This window comes from Carcharhinus amblyrhynchos, chromosome 5, assembly GCF_965287045.1.
Source record: "Carcharhinus amblyrhynchos chromosome 5, sCarAmb.v2.hapA, whole genome shotgun sequence".
NCBI classification, from domain to species: Eukaryota; Metazoa; Chordata; class Chondrichthyes; order Carcharhiniformes; family Carcharhinidae; genus Carcharhinus; species Carcharhinus amblyrhynchos.
The window spans coordinates 43854987-43876162 of record NC_137328.1 but is presented as its reverse complement, the minus strand read 5'-3'; the positions used below and the strand labels follow the sequence as shown (position 1 = coordinate 43876162).

General features: G+C 41.3%; 1 protein-coding gene across 1 annotated transcript in view; it reads right to left on the bottom strand.

Annotated features, from left to right (window-relative positions):
• carm1l (coactivator-associated arginine methyltransferase 1, like) overlaps positions 1-21176 on the bottom strand; it is a 96641-nt gene that overhangs the window by 30011 nt on the left and 45454 nt on the right. The window contains exons 4-5 of the mRNA XM_080188704.1: positions 20361-20465; positions 17493-17603 (exon numbers count right to left, since the gene is read on the bottom strand). Coding sequence (XP_080044830.1) covers positions 17493-17603; positions 20361-20465 — 216 coding nt within the window. The remainder of the gene's footprint in view (positions 1-17492; positions 17604-20360; positions 20466-21176) is intronic.

Below are 21176 nucleotides of genomic sequence, written 5' to 3'. Positions count from 1 at the left end.
TTCAGAATACTGTAGTTCACTTCACTGGGAAAGTTTAAGAAACTCCATCCCCACGGTGAAGCCTCACTGATGGTGGAAACTGTTCAGATGATTTAAGCTACAACACTGCAGTGCCCCTCCATCACCATATTTAATCGCTACCGAGGTCTAGTGCCAAATCAACTACTCCCTGTTAATCGTTACATCATCTCTGACTAAGTATGTAGCTCATGGTTGGAAATTCATACTTCTAACAAGGGTATATCCTGACGATGTGCTTGTTACGACGTGGAGGTGATTTGTCCCTCTGCGTGATTTTGGAGCCACCCAAAGGGATATACCTCACCCCGTAATCTTATATGAATGTATGTGAAGTAATAGGAAGCTACTGGTTTTGGTAAATTAAAGCAGGATCTACCATTGTCTATCATGAACAATTAACAGGTCATTATTTTTAAAACTGGTGACAGCCTTATTAAACAATTAACAAACTAAATAAAATCCCAATAGAATGTTGTCCAAATATTATAAGACTCATTCAAGAATAATGAAATAAATCCTTATAGAATGCAGTCACTCTCGGAATATACTAGGCGTCTTTTGGAAGTATGAACGTTCTTCGGTGATGCTCTTGTCTGAAATAATTTCTGAACTGGTATCTCCTTCAATTTAGATGATGATTTTTGAAGATATATATATTACTGCAGGATTCTATACAAGAACCTCACCTCTCCCTCCTGACTAAAGAGGTGGCAAACTTACTCTAACAGTTATCCCTTCTTGTCTGGGTTTGGATACCTGGAATTATTCCTGTGATCTGAATGGTTTGAGGCTGTCAACAAATCTCACGTTTGAATTCCATTGGTCCTGTGTCTCTGCGTGCATTGGTTCAATGGCACATGGAGCACACCAGAATGATAGGGAGCGGGATAGCTTGATCATGAGTTCGGACATAGCTCGGCACAACATCGAGGGCCAAAGGCCCTGTACTGTTCTATATGTTCTATATATATAAAAGCCTGTTTTGCTATGTTGGAATCCTGACTGCTGCCTTGATTCTAATGTTACAAACTTGCTGCTGCAGATTAAAATCCACAGAAAGTTGCATGCTTTTTAAAGAGACCACGCTATATGATTTTTTCTTTAGATTTCAGCATTTCTTTTCAATATTTATATTTGTCAAACATCACATTTTTAACCTTATATATGCAACTTCATAACAAGCCTCATGGTCAGGCATGCAGGTCCCTCCCAGTGGCAGGGGCCGCCCCACTTGAAGACAGCAGCAACCCTGCCACCCCCACGATTCTGACCACCCTACCACCCTCCTCCCCCATAAACCCACCAGGACCGACCTCCCTGGCCCCTGTAAATCCACCCCACTCAACTCTCCTCTGTGCCTCAAGCACGGTTTCTGACCTGGGGCAGATTAGGCAGTGGTCACCATGCCTGGTGGCACGGCTGGGGCTGAAGAGCAGGGAAACCCTCCAGTATGCTAAAGACATGACTTTAGGCAACTAATTATGTGAGCTACGTCAAATAGAGATGTGGCTTCCAGAGCCAGCTGAGATGGGCTCACCACCAACCTTCCAGCCAGTAGGTGGGCAAACATCTCCATATTCAACCCAGCAAAGAGCATCAGACTTTGCCACTCTTGGAAATTACGAGTAAATTTCTAACTGCTAACAAAGACATGTTCCGTTTTCCAATTTGCTAAAAGAACAGTGACAAATTTAAAAAAAAGACTGTATTTCAATATTTTACATTTGAAAATATGTCAAGAGTTAAAGCAATCAAACAATATACATTCTAACATGACAAAACAGCTCCTGTCAAAAGAATCTTCCAGAAGACATCTGAAAAAAAAACTTTATCTGACACTTCAAACAAATACAGTGACACTATTAATTCCTTTTATTGCTTGACAATTATTCAACACCCTCACACATACTAATCAGAATGATTCATCCCAGGAGAAGGGTATTGCTTGGAAGGCCAGCATTTATTGCCCACCAATGATTTTCCTTGAGATGGCAATGGTGAGCCACTTTTTTGATTTCATAGAATCATAGAAACCTACAGCGCAGAAAGAGGCCCTTCGGCCCATTGAGTCTACACCGAACACAATCCCACCCAGGCCCTACCCCATGTCCCTATATATTATACCCACTAATCCCTCTAACCTGTGCATCCCTGGACACTAAGGGGCAATTTCTTAGCATGGCCAATCAACCTAACCCGCACATCTTTGGACTGTGGGAGGAAACCGGAGTACCCGGAGGAAACCCACGCAGACACGAGGAGAATGTGCAATCTCCACACAGACAGTGACCTCAGCCGGGAATCGAACCCGGGACCCTGGAGCTGTGAAGCAGCAGTGCTAACCGCTGTGCTACTGTGCCGCCCCACTGCAATCAATAAAATATAAAGGCAAGTGTAGTAAAATTAATCATAGAAAATCTGTGGAGAAAGAAACAAGAGTTAATGGAGTAGAATGGTGGGGTGTCTTCCAATGCACACTGAAGCAGGTTTGCCACAGCCTGACAATATTTGGATGTACTTGAGATCTTTGGAAAAAATAAAGATTGCTGTTTTGAAAGAAAATGCTTGGTTTGAAGGAGGGAACAGATTTACCAACGGAAGTGATAATTTTCATGCAAGGTCAAAGAAAATAATGAGGCCAAAGAATGTCACCACATAAAGCAGTCACTGACCTAATGTGCAAATTCTTGTTTTTCAAAAGTTGGGAAAAAAGGAATTTTCATTGCCCTGTTAAAGGGCATAGATTTAATCACTATATTAAAAAATGCCTAAGATTATGTTCACATAGATGTGTGATTTTATTATGATCTTGGCAGAGATCAGTAACTTAATCATAAAAAGATATTCTAATGGCAGTGCAGTTAGCACTGCTGCTTCACAGCGCCAGGGACCCAGGTTTTATTCCTAGCTTGGCTCACTGTCTGTGTAGAGTCTGCATCTTCTCCTAATGACTGCATGGGTTTCCTCCGGGTGCTCTCATTTTCTCCCACGCTCTAAAAATGTGCTGGTTAGGTGCATTGGCCACGCTAAATTCCCTCTGTGCAACCGAACAGATGTCGTCGGAGTGTGGCACTACAGTGTTGCTGTAAGCCTATTTGTGATTAATAAATAGACTTGTTACTTTTCAATTATTTAGTGAAGGGATTAAGTCATGCGGTTCCACAGTTTAAAACAGGAGAATTTTGCAATACAAGCATCAACAAAACAAACACTAAATACAATCTACCCTATGCTCAAACATCTCAAATGAATGTATGTTAAACATGAATTAACAGGCAAATTGTGGTCAAATATAAGGAATAAATTGCACATTAAACAACAGACACAAATAAGACAGTATTGACTTTGCAGTCCGCTCAGATTTTGGTGATTCCACGCAGTTACAAAGTTTGTCAAACCCTGTCTTCCTCACAGAGAATTTCAGCTCCTTTCCTTGCAGCAGCTAGTCTGATCCCCAGCTGACAGCGACACACAACCAAACAGTTTTCACCATACATGGCACACATTTGCAGAGCCTGTTCAACCCTTTCTGGCTGGATTAGCCAGAATCAATGTTATCTTCCAGTAAGAGACAGCTGCAGCAACTTACTCTCAGCTTTTGGATCTGCACTTTATTTTCTTCAGCTTGCCTGTTCTACACCAGTGGGCTCATCACCTGGTATGTGTTCAGCTTGATGGATCCGTATCCTTATACATCATTTAACCATGATCAGTTTGCCAGAGGTTTTGGTTTCCGAACCTCAAGTTTTGTTTTATTACTTTAGAAACCAGGAGTGTCAATTTCCTTTCTTTGTTTACCCGCTCTGTTTCTGTTCTGGTTAGGACTTATCTCAACAAAATGCAAATTAAGCTAAAAAGCACAGACTCCCTCAATATCCATGGAGAATTGGATTCATTACCCAAAAAATGGATTGATTTAGGCTTATGAGTGAAAGTAATTATAAATGAACATGAGTCTGTTTGGAAACCAGTGGTATCTTCCTGGAATTGTGTTGGGACCGTTACATTATGTTAAAGATCTAGATGCATTTTACTTTACAGAACTCTAAAGGCAGATGAGCAATCCAGTGAAGCAATAGCTAGAGTACAGTTTTGGGGTGTATCCATTGAGTAGAAGGAGGATTATTTTGTCCTTGAGCAAGATCTTGGTCAAGTTGCACTTGGAATACCGTGTTCAGCTTTGGTCTCCCTACGTGGTGGGTGATTTTTACATTTTCAGAAGGGTACAGAGAAGGACCACTAGACTAATTCCTGTATAAAGCATCAAAGTTATTAAAAGAAGCTAATAAAGCTTGGACTCTGCACTTGTCTAGACTCAGAGGGTGACTTGATTAAGGGTTACAAGATGTTCAAGTCAAATGTTTATTCCATTCAAGTCGGTTAGAAAGGACCTGGGATCATAATTTTACATTTATAAGATCAAATGTAGATTAGGGATCATCAAATGGTGGTTCTTTTCTCAGGGAGCAGGCTGCCAACTCATTCATTGCATGAAGAATTCCTTCAACCAAGGGCTGAAGCTAATTAAAATAGTGAACACGTTTTACAAAATAGGCATTACATAACATTACTCAGAACGGGAATGGTCTCCTGGACAATCACCTGGGAACAGGTGGAGAGAAAATTTCCAGCTTTCAATATCTGCCATATTATCAATTCTTCTGCAGCTTGTACAGATCCCACTAACTTTTCATTACCCTTGAATGTGTTAATGAAATTAATTTATGCTTTACTTTAACATTGTAGCTTTATGTTTTTGCCAATAAAGTAATCAAAGGTATTTCCTACAACTGAGCATAGTATAATGCTGACATCACAATGTTAGTTCACCTGGTTAGTGTCCTAATTTACTCCCAATATAAATATTCTCCAATAGGGTTAACAACTGGGTCAGGAGAATACACACAATGGTCCAAACTTAGAAAATAGATGTCATTAAAACAACAAGCATCCACCGTTAACTAAGCAATCTCCCCGTTTCACCAACAATACACAAGTAAAAAGAGTAGCTTTTTAATTGTTAACTAAATTGTTAAGTCTCAACAATACATGAAGTGGGATATTATGATAACAATATTATTAGGAATAATGCCAGGACCAAACATTGCTAGTTAGCTATGGGGTCAGACCTATTCTCTTGAAAAGCATTAGCACACAGAATTAAGTACAAATATTGTTCCAGGAACAAACGTACCCAATGCTTTATTTTCATTTGTAAGTGAACCATCAGATCAGCCAATACCGACAGCTACTGACTTCACAAAAAGAACAGCAGTGACCAGACAAAGAGTACAGAAAGTATTGTGTATTAGTCATAGTTAAAGTGCTTGAGTTCAAAGTGATTGGCAGTACAGTGTTTATTTCTTTTAAGCGTCAAATAACTTAGTCTGACTGACCGTGCACTGAATGCAAGGGTGGGTGAAATAATCTTTGTCAGTAGTGCAAAACGAGGGATTGCGATCAGCAGCTCATTTTACACTCACCATTGACTTTAATGGGGAAAGAAAAGATGGGAAGTAAAAGGAGCTGCTGGTTTGCCATTGCCTGGCTTGTACTACTGCCAAAGATTAACTTGAACCAAGGAATCAAGACTAAAGATGCCTTTTAGTTAGAAGCAGGAAAAGGTGAGGGGAGGAGGCTAAGGAAAGAAGGGAAAAGAGGGTGCAAGGAGGGAAGGAGGAGGAGAGGGAGTAGAGAAAGGGGATAAAAAAAAAGACAGGAAAGCTGGGTAAAAGGAAGACAGAGTGTGGTCAAAAAGAGATGAGAAGGTAGGAGAGTTGGTGAAGGGGAGAGCTTGGAGGAAGAGTGGAAGGTGAGGGGAAAGTAAAGAAGGAAATAAGCAACAGGCTGAAAGAGGTGTGGAGAAGCAGATGGGAAAAGTTTTGTGAAATCTATCAAAAATGAAAACAACTTCTACTTTCTAGCATTGCTGTGAATATTTCCCCTATATATAAGCAATTGTATTTCTAAATATTATTTTTAACATTGAAGCTCGGATTTAAATGGAGTGGAAGGTGCCGAGTGACACTGTGGACCCAAATGCAGATAGAAAAGCTTTCAGCACAGAAAGTGGAATGTACTTTCTGGCAGAACTGCCGAAGATTGTAAACGTAGGATGCTTGAGTGATGGAGATGGTGCCAATGGGACCAAAGACAAGGATGGAGGAGGCTGCAGTCAGACATAAAGACTTCCACTCACATGAGCAAGAAGGAAGATGACTGGAGACTGACATTTAATAGGGTTGATACTGAGGATAGTCAGACAGATGCAACAAGTGGGGAATAAGAATAGGATAGTGTGAGATGTCACGATTAGACAATCCTTACTCATCAACAATCTGCTAATCTCCTGGGAGAGGTAAGAATACAGCTTAAAACCCAAAGCAAATGAAGAAAAGAAAGATCTGCAAAGTGTCTCTCCTACTCCTTTAGGCAGTCAGGAATTAGTCCACGAGAACACAAGTACCTTGCTTATATTACCAACTACCTTTTATCAGGCATGATCTCCCACTCCAAACAAGAGTTGGCTCAACTCTTTTGACAGTATGAGAAAGTCAGCATTCACAGCATAAATTACAACTTCTTCTGGGAAGAGAAGACCATTTAACCTGGAATCTAGCCCTCACCTTGCGTAATTTATACGCATCATTTTTAATTCTCCCCAATCATCTATCAAGAGGAACACAATCCAAGTCCTTTAACTAATTTATATTCCTCATTTAAATCACACCTGAGTGATTTTTGCTTTTTCTCTTTGTTCGTCAAAACCTAAAAATCCAGTGCAGATCCTCAACAATAGCCCAACAATGAACAGTCACAGCTTTTTAACACTCGGTATGTAATGTTACTTATGACAGAAAAGTAAGAAGTCTCACAACACCAGGTTAAAGTCCAACAGATTTATTTGGAATCACGAGTTTTCAGAGAGCCGTTCCTTCATCAGGTGAGCAGAGATTAGTTCACAAACATGGCGCATGTAAGTGCAGGAGGCGGCCATCTGGTCTGTACCGACTACACTCCAAAAGCTCATGTTTCCAAATAAGCCTGTTGGATTTCAAGGGTGTTGTGAGATATTTTTCTGTGCCCACTCCAGTCCAACACCACATCTCCACCTCATGACAGAACAGGTTCGAGGTAATAACTGGCTTCCACCTGTTGCATTTGGATATATTTCGATGCATAATCACCATCTGAACATACTGTAGCAACAGTTTCAAAAAAAACTTTCTCCTTTCAATGATAATTAACTTTAAATTTCAGAAATTCAGTAATATGACAAGTGCCCGCTGGCATTTTTTAGTCATGTAAATATTTTTCTATCATTTCTAATTTATCTTCTATTGTAATTAAGTTGTTAAACAGCTTCTCCTTCACCTCCTCACAAAGATATGATGTTTTACTTACTGTCTTGGTTTAACTTGTGATCATCTTTGCTTTTCTTTTTCTTGTTCATCAAAACTTTTCAATTAAATACCCAGAGCTGGCCTTCTGAGGCCTGGGAGGTGGCACGGTGGCACAATGGTTAGCACTGCTGCCTCCCAGTGCCAAGGACCAGGATTTGATTCCCGGCTCAGGTCACTGTCTATGCGGAGTCTGCACGTTCTCGCCATGTCTGCGTGGGTTTCTCCGGGTGCTCCGATTTCCTCCCACAGTTAGAAAGACGTACTGGTTAGTGCATTGACCCAAACAGGCGCCAGACTGTGGCAACTAGTAATAGTAACTTGATTACAGTGTTAATGTAAGCTTTACTTGTGACTAATAAACTTTTACCTTTAACTTTCATCCTCAACAGTGGAAGCTAATTAGTTTATTCTTGTTTAATCAATGGAATTTTGATTGTTTAAGACTGACGTTATCCAGGCTTTTATTAATTCAAAGCTAATTTGGGAGAAATTGAATCCATTGGCAGACATCCCTTGTGTTCAGTATCTCTTTCTGATTTCCTGCATAACTCACAGGTTAAGAGAGGAGCAATGGATCACAATCACCTTTGCTAAAGCAGCTTTTGCGCCAAGTAGCTTGAGCATTAGTAACTGCACACATGGGTCCTGGGCTTCAACAGCACCAAATTGATTTCACTCTGTCCGTTTTCCCTGGGGAAAGCACATCTCCTGTGTTTCTCGCTCCAACAGTGGAAATCATAGAATCCCTGCAGTGCAGAAGGAAGCCATCCGTCCATTGAGTCTGCACCAACAGAATCCCATCCAGGCCCTATTCCAATACCCCTCATATTTACCCTGCTAATCCCCTGACGCTCGGGTGAATTTAACATGATCAATCAACCTAACCCGCACAATCTTTGGACTATGGGAGGAAACCAGACCATCTGGAGGAAACCCATGCAGACACGGGGAGAAAGGGCAAACTCCACACTGACGGTGACCCAAGGCCAGAACTGAACGCAGGTCTGTGGCACTGCGAGGCAGCAGTGCTACTCACAGTGCCGCCCTTCTTGTCGCCATACCCTTGTGTGTGTGGAGGGGAGGGGGCCAAATGCCATGACTTATCAGTTGGCTGTCCTGTACACTCAAGCATCAGCAAGAAACACTACATAGTGCTTTCAGTCTAGGGTTTGATTTCGACTAAGTTTCTCCGACAATATTCAGTATTGTATAATAATGTGTGCACCATATTTGACAAGTTATTATTCCACAGGCATTAAGCTTTTGTTCATCCAAAGCACAATTAAATCTTTATGTGGCATTTGTATAGTTGTTGAAAATTAATAGCAATCTGATCAGAAGATGATTTCAAAAGCAATGTTTTCTGAACAAATGGCATTCCTTTTTCAAAGAAACCTTTTAAGGGATGTGGGTGTTGCTGGCTGGCCCAGCATTTATTGCCCATCCCTAATTCTCCATGAACTGAGCAGCTTGCTAGACCATTTCAGAATCAACCACATTGCTGTGGCTCTGGAGTCACAGGTGACCTGGTTGCGGGGGGGTGGGGGAGTAAGATTTCCTTCCCTAAAGGACATTAGTGAACCAGATGGGTTTTTATGGCAATGGTTTTATTATTAGACTTTTAATTCCAGACTTTTTTTTGCATTAAATTTTTCTTAAATTCAACATGTCACCATCTGCAATGGTGGGATTTGAACCTGGGTCTCTAGATTACCAGTCCAGTGACAATACCGCTATGCCACCACCTCCCCTGACGCTGTTTAAAGATCTTGCCAAGCTATGCTCGGATTGGAGAAGGTTTTGGTTGTTTTACTTCTGTGCTCCAATGCAAAAACATCTCCCCTGAGCACTGAAATCCACCCGTCTGCATGACTGCAACTATGTCCTGTTTATTCAAGTGCTTTGCGTAATTTTGAAGTTGCCCCTGTTCTGGGTTACTTAGCTCCTTCAATACTGGAATGAGTCATGCTACTGATTCACTCAAGCAGCACTTTTCTAGTTAAAACAAACAATGCAAATAAAAGGGATCAAAAAGCACATACAGGCTGATAGTGTCTAGTGGACGAGTAAGAACTGATCTTGGCGAGATTGTTATCTGATGTGTATTTACTGAGACGTATCAAAGTCCAATAACAGCTAATCGAATGTTTTCTGTCATCCAAGATGAGTTACTACTGCATTTTCTGAAATCTGAATACCTATGGAGCAAATTCCTTACGTTAGAAATCTTACGGAAAAGACCAGCACAGGTAAACCTAATGCTGCACTGCTTTTTTACTCTAATTGGCTAAAAAAAAGTATTAATAGGAGGAACAAAAACAGCAAAGTGCTGGAAAGTCTCAGCATATTGCGTTTATATTAATGGAGAATGGTGTCCTTTAATAACACAATTAAAACTCCATCTATGGGCAGCTTCTTTGTGAACTAGCTTGAATAAAGCATTATTCACTCACGCCTGCTGCTTTGTGCTTCATGGAGTTGCCAACATCTGGTTTTCAAAAAAAGCCAGAGAATACCACTATTGTTCTCTGGGAAAAATAAACAAATGTGAGAAATCAGTGTATATCTTGGAGTAAAAAGTGTCAACTTACATTATTTGCATTGGATCTACAGCCTGCAAAGTCAATGCTTTTTACCTAGAATGAGCCCCTAGTTTGTATGTTTACAATGTAACCACTATGAAAGTGCAGGCTGTGCTGTGATCCAACGTTGAATGTGATGCAGGAACCAAGAGGAGAAAAAAGTGCTCAAGTGCCAAACAGCTTAGGTTTCAGTATCATAGAATCCTTACAGTGCAGGAGGCGGCCATTTGGCTCATCAAATCTACACTGACAAAAATCCCACCCAGGCCTTATCTCCGTAAACACACATAGTAATCCCGCTCCTCCCTTTAACCTATGCATCCCGGGACACTAAGGGGCAATTTAGCATGGCCAATCAACCTAACCTGCACGTCTTTGGACTGTGGGAGGAAACCGGAGCAGTCGGAGGAAACCCACGCAGGCACGGGGAGAATGTGCAAACTCCACACAGACAGTGATTCAAGCCGGGAATCAAACACAGATCCCTGGTGCTGTGAGACAGCAGTACTAACCACTGTGCCACCCTGCATAGTAAATGGCAAGGAACAGTTGGCAGAGGACTGTGTTAGTGAGAAGCCTGCTGAAATTTCTACTGCGTAGAAGCTCAATTTCCCTTTATGTGGTATCATGAAAACACTGCAGGAATTATAATTAGAAACATTTATTATGCATAATGCAGGAAACCATGGCAATATGACATAGTCTTAAAACTTTCTAAAAATAGTAAGTAAAAGTAGCTGTGTTGGAATATATAATTAGGACTGCTGTGTTTGTGTTCTTTTCTCTTGCGCAACTTTTGTAACTATATTTTTTGCCTTGCAGCCATCTCTCCTATTTTCATCTATGTTGCCTTTCTTTGCATTCTCTTCTTCCTTACATTTCCTCACTTCTTTCCTTTCAGATGGGATGTGGTTGGCCACATGATTGTGAATAGAATTTGTATGCATTATGGGTTGGATTTTATGTAGGTTTACGTTTGAGAAAAATACGGCCTGTAAACATTAATAGTTGCATTTATACTGCATTCTGTTTTAGCAGCCCTTTCTCATGATCTACTTGATGTCATCCACTCATTGGCTTCAGTTGAATTTAATGTCTCCATCTGCATCCTTTCTCCTGCTATCTTCCAGTAACATATTATCTCTTCGTTTGCCATTTTATAATCCTATTTTCATGAGACTATATTCTCTGTAGTTGCTCAACCAATCTGGTGCTGTAATTAAGGTAGTAATAGCTTTAAGTTTGTTACTGGTGTTTGGCTTGTGAAAAGAGTAAAGTGAGTGACCAGTGGAGAAAAGGTGATGGAGATCAGACTCTTTCTGAATGTATTTAATGGAGATTTAATTCAGCACCCTAAGTATTCCTTCACCAGTAAGTGAATGCTCAGTTCTGTAGGGTTCAGGTCACCAACATAGGGCAGGAATGTACCTGGAAACCTCAAGCTAGCTTGAGCAGGATGAAATAGAATCAACAGAATATAATCACTACCATTTGGCCCATCGAGTCTGTACCGACCACAATCCCACCTAGGCCCTATTCCTGTAATCCCACACATTTACCCTGCTAATCCCCCGACACTAGGGTCAATTTAACATGGCGAATCAACCTCACCCCCACATCTTTGGACTGTGGGAGGAAACCAGAGCACCTGGAGAAAAGCCACACAAACATGGGGAGAAAGTGCAAACTCTACACAGGCAGTAACCTGAAGCTGGAATTGAACCTGGCGCTGTGAGGCAGAAGTGCTAACCACTGTGCCATCACGCTGCCCCTAATAAAGTGGCTTTTAAAAATAATAGTGAGGATATACATAACCTTTCATACAGCTTTGTTCAAAAATTTTGGCGCAGGAAGGCAACTTGTATACAAGAAGGATATGCCATACAATCATATACCACACTTCTAACATATTATTGGTTCATCTACTGATGCACATGGAGTCTAAACCAAGGGTTAGAATTTGGCTGTGTTCACTATCAATGCCATGCATGCAAAGTTGTACTGCTCTACTCTATGTTGACATTGAGATAGTTGGAGTAGGTTACAGCCAAGAGCAGAGATGCTTATCAAGGAACTACCAAAAACAGTGGTTAAATAAGCCTCCCCTGCTCTGAGTCAATAGAGTGTGAGGGGGGATGGAGCTGGGGATCATGATGCGGAGGGAGGCAAGACTTCTGATCCACCTGAGTGGGGACGGCCGCAATTCTGGATTACAGTCTCCATATCCTGCCTTTGGAGCCTAAGGGCTTCTCTTTCACCTGGGTCCGTAAGAAACTTGTTGGGAGGCTGCACCTCGACTGTCCACCTGCCACAGGGTGCAGAAACTGGGTGAACAGCTTCAGGATCCAAATGAGATCCTTCTGTCTTTTACAAGTAACGTTATTGGTTTTCTGCAATGAAGCCAAGAGGGCTTGCACAATTGGGGATCAGCAGTTATTTTGCATTGCAGAAGACGCAGCGTTACAATTTATCTGTTGAAGTCAATATATTCTGTCCTTATTTTTATATTTCCACTACAAATCTGGATTTAGGAATTTATAAAGGAAAAAGTTGACAGAAATTACATGTAGTTGAAGCAACATCAGAAATGGACCCAAGATGTGTTTAACAGATTACTGGAAACAAGTCATCAAGGAACTTCCAAACATTTATTAACTATTTACAACTATGTATAGGGACAGATAAGCACAGGGCTCCTTCCAGAGGAATCTCTGAATTCTAAAGACCTGATCTGACAGCACTGATGATGCATCGCACTCACACACTGGGCAGGAGAGGGTCAGGAGTTTAGGGGTTGATCATGACTGACCCCAACTCACCAAACAGTGGTGGATATTGGAGCACCCAAGTGATGAGGCAGGCCACTTAATTAACATTGTTAAATTGGACTTCCACTACCAACATGACAATTCTCAGTCTAATACGGTACTGAACATTCAGGATGAATTTACAGTCAAGATATCTATGAATGGCCAGTTTTACTATAAATCACAATAAGATTTGTTCCTTTAAAGTCAATCCAAATTTTCTGATAGGATGGGTAACTAATTCCCCCTAATTTCACCATATGCAATATTCTCAGTGATAATCAAGTCTAAAACTAGGTGACAAAAAAAACTCACCAAGGTGGAGCAGTGGTTAGCACTGCCTCACAGTTCCAGGGTCCAGAGTTCAATTTCAGCCTTGGGGGTGACTGTGTGGTTAGCACTGCTGCCTCACAGGTCCAGGGACTGAGGTTCAATTCTGGCTTGGGTGACTGTCTATGTGGAGTTTGCACATTCTCCCCATGTCTGCATGGGTTTCTTCCAGGTGCTCTGGTTTCCTCCCATAGTCCAAAGATATGCGGGTTAGGTGGATTGGCCATGCTAAATTGCCTTTTAGTGTCGGGGGACGAGCGGGGTACATACACTGGGTTACAGGTTAAGGCCTGGATGGGATTGTTGTCACTGCAGACTTAATGGGTCAAATGGCCTTCTTCTGCACTGTAGAGATTCTATAACGTTGCCATTACTGTCTAGTTCAGTGCAGCCAGAATGATACTGAACAGGCAAGTCCCGACTGTGATGAATAGGAGAGTTCAGTCATGATGGGATTTTTAATCTGACTTGTGGAAACTGGGCAGACAGGAATTTAAAAGTTACACGTGAGCCTCCCCCGGTGACCATCCTCGTCAATCTGTAAATTATATTAGCCTGCTCTCTTAATCAGGTGACAAGAACACAGGCGGAATCCATCTTTAATCATGCAAAATGTGCTTCGATTGCATCAATGGAACCAATTGCTATGTTAACCAAAGGTTTCTATAGGAAAGTTCAGGATGAGATTTGTGGATGTTTGGACATATGTATCCTGCAATTTATGGATGCTGTCAAAGATACATAGATTACTCAGCAGCCACAGTGTAGCAGAGACTGAATGTTTTAGCTGGTCGATGGGTGCCAATCAAGTGGTACATAAGTTACAAAAGATACATAAGTACATAAGATACATAAGTTACAAAAGCCAGCCATGTTTGCTCAAATGCCTAAAAGCCCTCACAGCATTCTTGCTGGCAGCTTCAGCAATGCAGAGCTGGGTGCCTTGTTTCACCTTATCGGGGTTTTAGTCAGTGTTTGCACTTTATCATACCCCAACGCACATTACAGCTAATCAATTACTTTTTAAAGGACAGACTACTCGATTCCTTGTACAACTGGGTGCAGAATGCACGGCACAATCTACTGCTCATCTCTTTCTGCATTTTGCAATTGAGGATCCTATAACAATGCAAGACCTTTACTTACACACTCTTAGCAAATTTATGCCTGTGTCAGTTGGTCAGATTTTGCACCCATTCACCGGAATGTTGCACCTGTTGGGTCCCAGGAGTTGGAGTACTGGGCAAGGTGCCCTCACTGACTGTCAGCAGCTCAGGAGCAGCACAACCGACCACGAGTTAGTTTCTATCCAGACTCTCTCATTTCCTTATTCAAACACAGAGAAATCAAACTTCTCATCCTTGCTTATTTATGTGATGAATTATCCTATGTAAGAGCGTCATACAGCAAGATAGGCTAACTGGACAGCACTTTCAAAGGGCTGGCACAAACATGATGGGACAAAAGGCCTCCTTCTGTACTGTTGGTTCTATGAATGATAGACTTCAACAATCAGAACGTCAGTGCTGAGAGCAGATCACTCTTACTGCTTTCAGCATCCAGTAATATTATACATTACAGTAAAGCTTCCAGCAAGGTTTCTTATTTTGAATCTCAGAGAAGTATCTATTAATATTCCAGTATAAATTTTTCTATTTCACTAACTGGTCATACCTTTGCCCCTCTTTGAACAAGATTACAAATGCAATGCCAATTTATAAAGAATCATTGCCCACTAAGAGTTAGGCGAGACTGTCCAAATTAATCTTACATTAATTTGTACCAGAGAGATTTTCACCTACTCAGGGTGGATGAGTCATCTATTCTGGTCTAGCTATCTTCATTGACTCTAGCTGAGAATCCACGTGAAGACATACGTGACACCCGCCTCAGATGGAATTTTCATCTGTTTATTCCCTTAAGCAGTTACCTTTTTTTATTCATTCATGGGATGGTGGCCTTTGGCAAGACTAGCATTTATTATTCATCCCTATTTGTCCTTGGGAAGGTAGTGTGAGCTGCCTTCTTGAATTACTGCTGTCTGAGGTATGCCCTCAGTATTGTTAGAAATTCCAGAATTTTGAACCAGTGAGGTTAACAGGCTTAGCTGGGAGTTTGCAAGTCTTCACATGCCTGCTGACCATGTTCTTCCAGGTGGTATAAGTCATGGTTCAGAATGCGTCATCAATGGAGCCTTGGCAAATTTTTGCTCAGCAGCCAGTGTACCAGTGGTGCCGAGACTGAATGTTTAAGGTGGTAGATGGGTGCCATTCAAGTGGATTGCTTTGCGCTGGATTGTGTTGCGTTTAAGTATTGTTGCAGCTGTACTCATTCAGAGAAATGCAGAATACTCCTGCACACTCCTGATTTGTGTCATACAGGTGGTGGAGAGACTTTGAGGAGTAAGGAGATGAGTTACTTGGTGCAGAATTCCCAGTCTGACTTGATCCTGCAGACCTTATTTACTTGGCTTACCAAGTTCAGTTTGGAATTAAATCATAGAAACCCTACAGAGCAGAAAGAGGCAATCTGGCCCATCAAGTCTGCACCGACTACAATCCCACCCAGGCCCTAAACCCATACCCCTACACACTTACCCACTAATCCCACTAACCTACACACCTCAGGACACTAAGGGGCAATTTTAGCATGGCCAATCAACCTAACCCGCACATCTTTGGACTGTGGGAGGAAACTGGAGCACCTGGAGGAAACCCACACAGACACAAGGAGAATGTGCAAACTCCACACAGCCAATGACCCAAGCCAGGAATCGAACTCAGGTCCCTGGAACTATGAAGCGGCAGTGCTAACCACTGTGATACTGTGCCGCCGTGATTGTGATCTGCCCCCCAACCCCACCTCACTTTAGGATGTTCATGGTGGGGAATTTAACAATGGGAATGCCAGTGAATGTCAAGGGATGATGGTTAGCTTCCCTCCTGTCAGGACTAGGTGTCGTGTGTATGTCATGAATGTTAAAATGTCCAATCCTGAATGTTGCTCAGATCTTACTGCACACGCACAGTAACTGCTTCGTCATTTGAGGAGTCATGAATGGGACTCAGCCACATGCAATCATCAGAAAACATCCTCACATCTGACCTTATGATGGAGGGAAGGTCTTAGATGTAGCAGCTGAAGATGATTGAGGTTGGATACTAACCTGTTGCAGTTTCACCAAATTGACACTTCTCTTTTACGGATTGCAAATGATGCTGCTAACTTGCTGTTTCGCACTCCCCATTGAACCAGGATTGATCTTCTAGATTGATGGTAATGGTAGGGTGAAGAACATGCTGGAGCCATAAGGTCGAATACAATTCTATGGCTCCTCATATTTGTTGGGTTTTGAGAGCGAACCTGAATCTCCTCCATTTAGCACAATGGGAGCAACACATATGATGGGCCTCATTTTTATTTCCTTCTCTTGACACTGGGACTTTAATCTGAACCAACATTAGTAACATGGCCTGTTGTTACAAAATCTCAATGGAATTTTTCAGTCCCTCCCACAGGTGGGATTTTTCAGTCCTGCCGAAGTTAATGGACTTTCAAATGGCTTGCCACATTTTCCGGCTCCAATCCCACCCCGTCACAAAATTATGCAGTGTTTCTAAATGCTGCAATTTTCAGTCTCTCTCTTTCTTTGAATGTAACTTAGTGATATTCAGTTCCAGGCATGGGGTCAGAGAGATAGAGGGAAAGGGAGAGAGCTGATTTCATGACAGTGTTCCTTCTATAGCAAGATTGCATACGGTAGCCTCACCTTTAACAAGATACACTAAAAATGTTTGGAATTCTGGAGGTTCATAATTGGATTTAAACAACATACTGTCCTGAAAACATTTCACATCTACTCACATTTAAGTTATGTTGATAAACGTGACTTGGCAAGATCCTACTGTCAGAAAATGAGATCACTGTGTTCTTTGTTGAAGGTAGACACTGGCAAGATTCCTAGCTCCTCTTTTCCATTCATTCCTTTATGTTTGCCTGAATAGGCAGCTAAGGCTTCTGTATAATATCATACCCAAAAGTAGATTCAGGTCAGCTGTAACAACTCAAAACTGGGCATCTATGGGGAGCAATAGAATTGTATCCGACCACAATCTGTAACCTCATGGTTACAGGTTTTTTGGATCCTGACGTGTGTATTTAGCCTATCGTTTCAGAGGCAAGCAGACTATGAACTGGAGCTGACAGAAGCTTGCAATCAGAAAATGGGAAGTTCTCTGCCAAAAACTACTATAAATTCTTTGTCATACCTTTTGAAGACCATTACAAAAAAAGTAGTTCAATCTTTAGAAGTCAGCAGTGTTAATCTTGTCAGTGTGTTTGTGTAGTACCTCTGCATACTTGGACATTGAGCTGGCTTCCACACCGTAGACTTTCCTAGCTCCCGCTTGAACTGCGAAGAATGAAAGGATTCCCGACCCGCAACCAACATCAAGAACGACCTTTAAACAAACAAAAAAAAACCAATCATGCTCATGGCATCCTGACTGCGCTGAACTTTAATCACAGCAAATTCCCTGTGTTCTGATTCGGTTTTACACAAATTATTGCAATCTACAAACATGCCCTTTTTCTGAGAGGGGTAAGCTGGCTCATTCCATTGCAGAATTGAGAGCTGCACCAAACTGATGGGACATGAGTTTGTACACAAGTCTCTGCAACACTGAACTCAGCTAATAATGCTGCTCAATATCAAGTAAAAACTGGATGTTTCTACACAGTGAAAGGAAAGTTACTTTATGACAGGAAGTGGTACAATTACCATTATTATGGGCACCCAATAGCCAAAGCTACATTCACACAATAAATCATGTTCTGCATACCTTATCTCGCTCATGAACTGCATCTATTTTGTGAACAATTAAGCATGGCACAATTCAATGTTCTCAATTCACAATCAAATCTGGCGCATATGAAAACTTTAAGGGTGTGTTCAGTTGGTGCAACATTTTATTTAATTTATTGGTATAATTTGGTTTAAAAAGTTACGGGAACATCAACTTTTGCTGTGGTTTATTTCCACAGATGTGCAATGAAACTAACTTATGCATTTGTTTTGGGGTGTTCGGCCTCCTTAAATGGATTTACACGCACATGCAGGTACAAGGGCAATTTGACTCTTTCTGCAGTGCAACTTTATAAGTTGAATTAGAAGTTTGATAGGGTGCCGCACAAAAAGTTAACATATAAGCTTAGATCATATGGGCTTGGATAATTTATTAACCTAGATAGAAGACTGACAGAACACAGAGAGCCAAGATAAATGGGTCCTCTTCTGGTTGGCAAGATGTAACTAGTGTGCTGTCACAGGGTTCAGTCCTCGGCTCCAACTATTTACAATCTATATTAATGCCTTGAATACATGAATAGAAGTTATTATAGTCAAATTTGCAGATGGCGCTAAAATAAGTGGGATACTAAGTTGCAAAGAAGAAATAAGAAATTTACAAATAGATATGGATAGGTTAAGTGAGTGAGCCAAAATGTGGCAGATGGAGTTTAACATGGGTAAGTGTGAAGTTATCCATTTTGGTCAGAAAAATGGAAAGGCAACTTATTATCTAAATTGGTAATGAGAGATCTGGGTGTCCTCATGCATGATTTGCAGATGCACCAGGTAATAAGGAAGGCGAATGGGTTTTTGGCATTTATAGCTAAAGGAATAGAATGTGAAAGTAAGGATGTGTTGCTGCAACTATATAAGGCATTGGTGAGACCGCACCTGGAGTATTATGTACAGTTTGTTCCCCTTATTTGAGGCAGGATGTAGTGGCTTTGCAGACAGTTCAGAGGAAGTTCGCTAGATTGATTCTAAAGAGAAGGGCTCTGTCTTACGCAGACAGATTGAGCAGTTTAGGCCTATACTCTCTGGAGTTTAGAAGAATGAGAGGCGATCTAATTGAGGTTTCTACAATGATAAAAGGTATTGACAAAGTACACATCATGCAGATGCTTCCTCTTGTGAGGCAATCTAGAACAAGAAGTCTTAGTTTAGGATAAAGGTGGTTGATTTAAAACAGGGATGAGGAGGAACTACTTCTCTCAAAGAGTCCTGAATCTGTGGAATTCATTACCCCAGAGTGTGGTGGATGCCAGGACATTGAATAAATTTGAGGGGACAGACAAGAGATTTTTAATTAGTAATGGGTTGAAGCATTATGGAGAATGGGCAGGAAAGTGGAGTTGAGGCAGAGAGGAGACCGTCATGATCTCATTGATTGGCAGAGCAGACTTCAGGTGCTAAGTTGCCTACTCCTGCTCCTAGTTCTTACGTTCCCAGTTCTGCTATTCATAAGAGAATGATAGTCGCAGACAGTGTTACCTAGATGGATGAATCAGAATGTGTTAATTTGAGAAATTAAATGTCCCTTAAATATTAATCTTCTTTGTTGGCAAGAGTAAATTGATATGTGAAATTTGTCAAAGTTTTTTGACGGGGAAGTTTATTTCATGAATATATTAATCTTTTTGTCAATTTAATGATTTCTAATTGCTTACATGGATATCAAACGCACACCCAATAAAGGGCAATTGCTCCTAGTATTTAACTGTACATGCAGGAACACCAGAAATTGCTGTCAGTTTCAGAGGAGTAATGATGGTAATCATGGTTTCACCGTGATTACTACTGCAAAATCATGGTCATTGCCTTCAGAGCTGTGAAACTACCAACAAAATTCTTGGAATGAAAAGTCTGAAATAAGTTTATTTATTAGTGTCACAAGTAGGCTCACATTAACACTGCAATGAAGTTACTGTGAAAATCCCCTAGTCACCACACTCCGGCGTCTGTTCGGGTACACTGACGGAGAATTTAGCACGGTCAATGCACCTAACCAGCATATCTTTTGCACTGTGAGAAGAAACTCACACACCCGGGGGAAACCCACACAGACACGGCAAGAACACATAGACTCTCCACAAACAGTGACCCAAGCCAGAATCGAACCTGGATCCCCGGCACTGTGAGGCAGAGTGCTAAGCACTGCGTTACCATGCTGCCCTATGAGTACCCTATTACCCAAATGAGAAAATGGAAGTTTTGTTACAGGCTGAACAGCTATTTGTTGCAGTTACCTTGATCATATTTCTAGGCAAAATACAGGCCTGGTCAAACTGTGGGATTCAATGTCAACATGTAACAATGACAAGGTGAAACCATACTCTGCTCCGTCTCCCTCCAATTTTTGTTCTCTCACCTTATCGGTAAAATCATCATGATTCTGGAGTATTGCTCTTTGATAAGTGGCTGTCCTTACATAGTCCTGCATCATGTTCTGTTGCTGCGATAAACAACCATAAAACTGAAAGAGGAAAGAAAAGATTGCATGGTTTTAGTCAACAGCTGATGAGTTCAATTTCTGATTTTCAAGCATTTTAGATCTGTCTTCCCTTGCTGTTAGGGCAAGTGATATGGCCAAAATCTCGGTGCTCCATTAATTCATTGTTTACTGCACATTAGTTCATGGACTCAGATGACAGGAATTGAGATCAAACTGATAGCACATCCATGGGACAAAAACAAAAAGATCCTTTTCAACCAAGTGTCAGAACACTTCAGTGCTGAAATGAGAATGAAGTAGACGGGGATGTCACATGTTCCATCAGCAGGGTGTTCCTTGCTTCTTTTTTCATGGTGGCGGGGGCTGGAGGAAAGGAGGGGTAGGGGATGTGTGCAGAAGGAAGATGAGTGGGCAAGTGGAGTATGGCTCCATTCAATTAAAAAGAAAATCCATGTCCAGAACCAATCGTAATCCTTTCAAAGTTTAGTTTTCTGCTAAGTAAAGTCAAGTTTAAATTTAGTTTGTTTGGGCTTCCATTCTCTATATAGAGTTTAAAATATTACTTTTAACTTTTCTCACCAAAATCCTTGAACACATTGTTACTTTGCGAAATGGTGCCCATCTTGTCAGAAACTCCATGGTCAAATTTCTACCATTCAGGCTTCCAGCCTTGCCGTCGGATTGGAATGGTTAAGATCACAAATGACATTCTCTGTGACAGTGATCAACCTG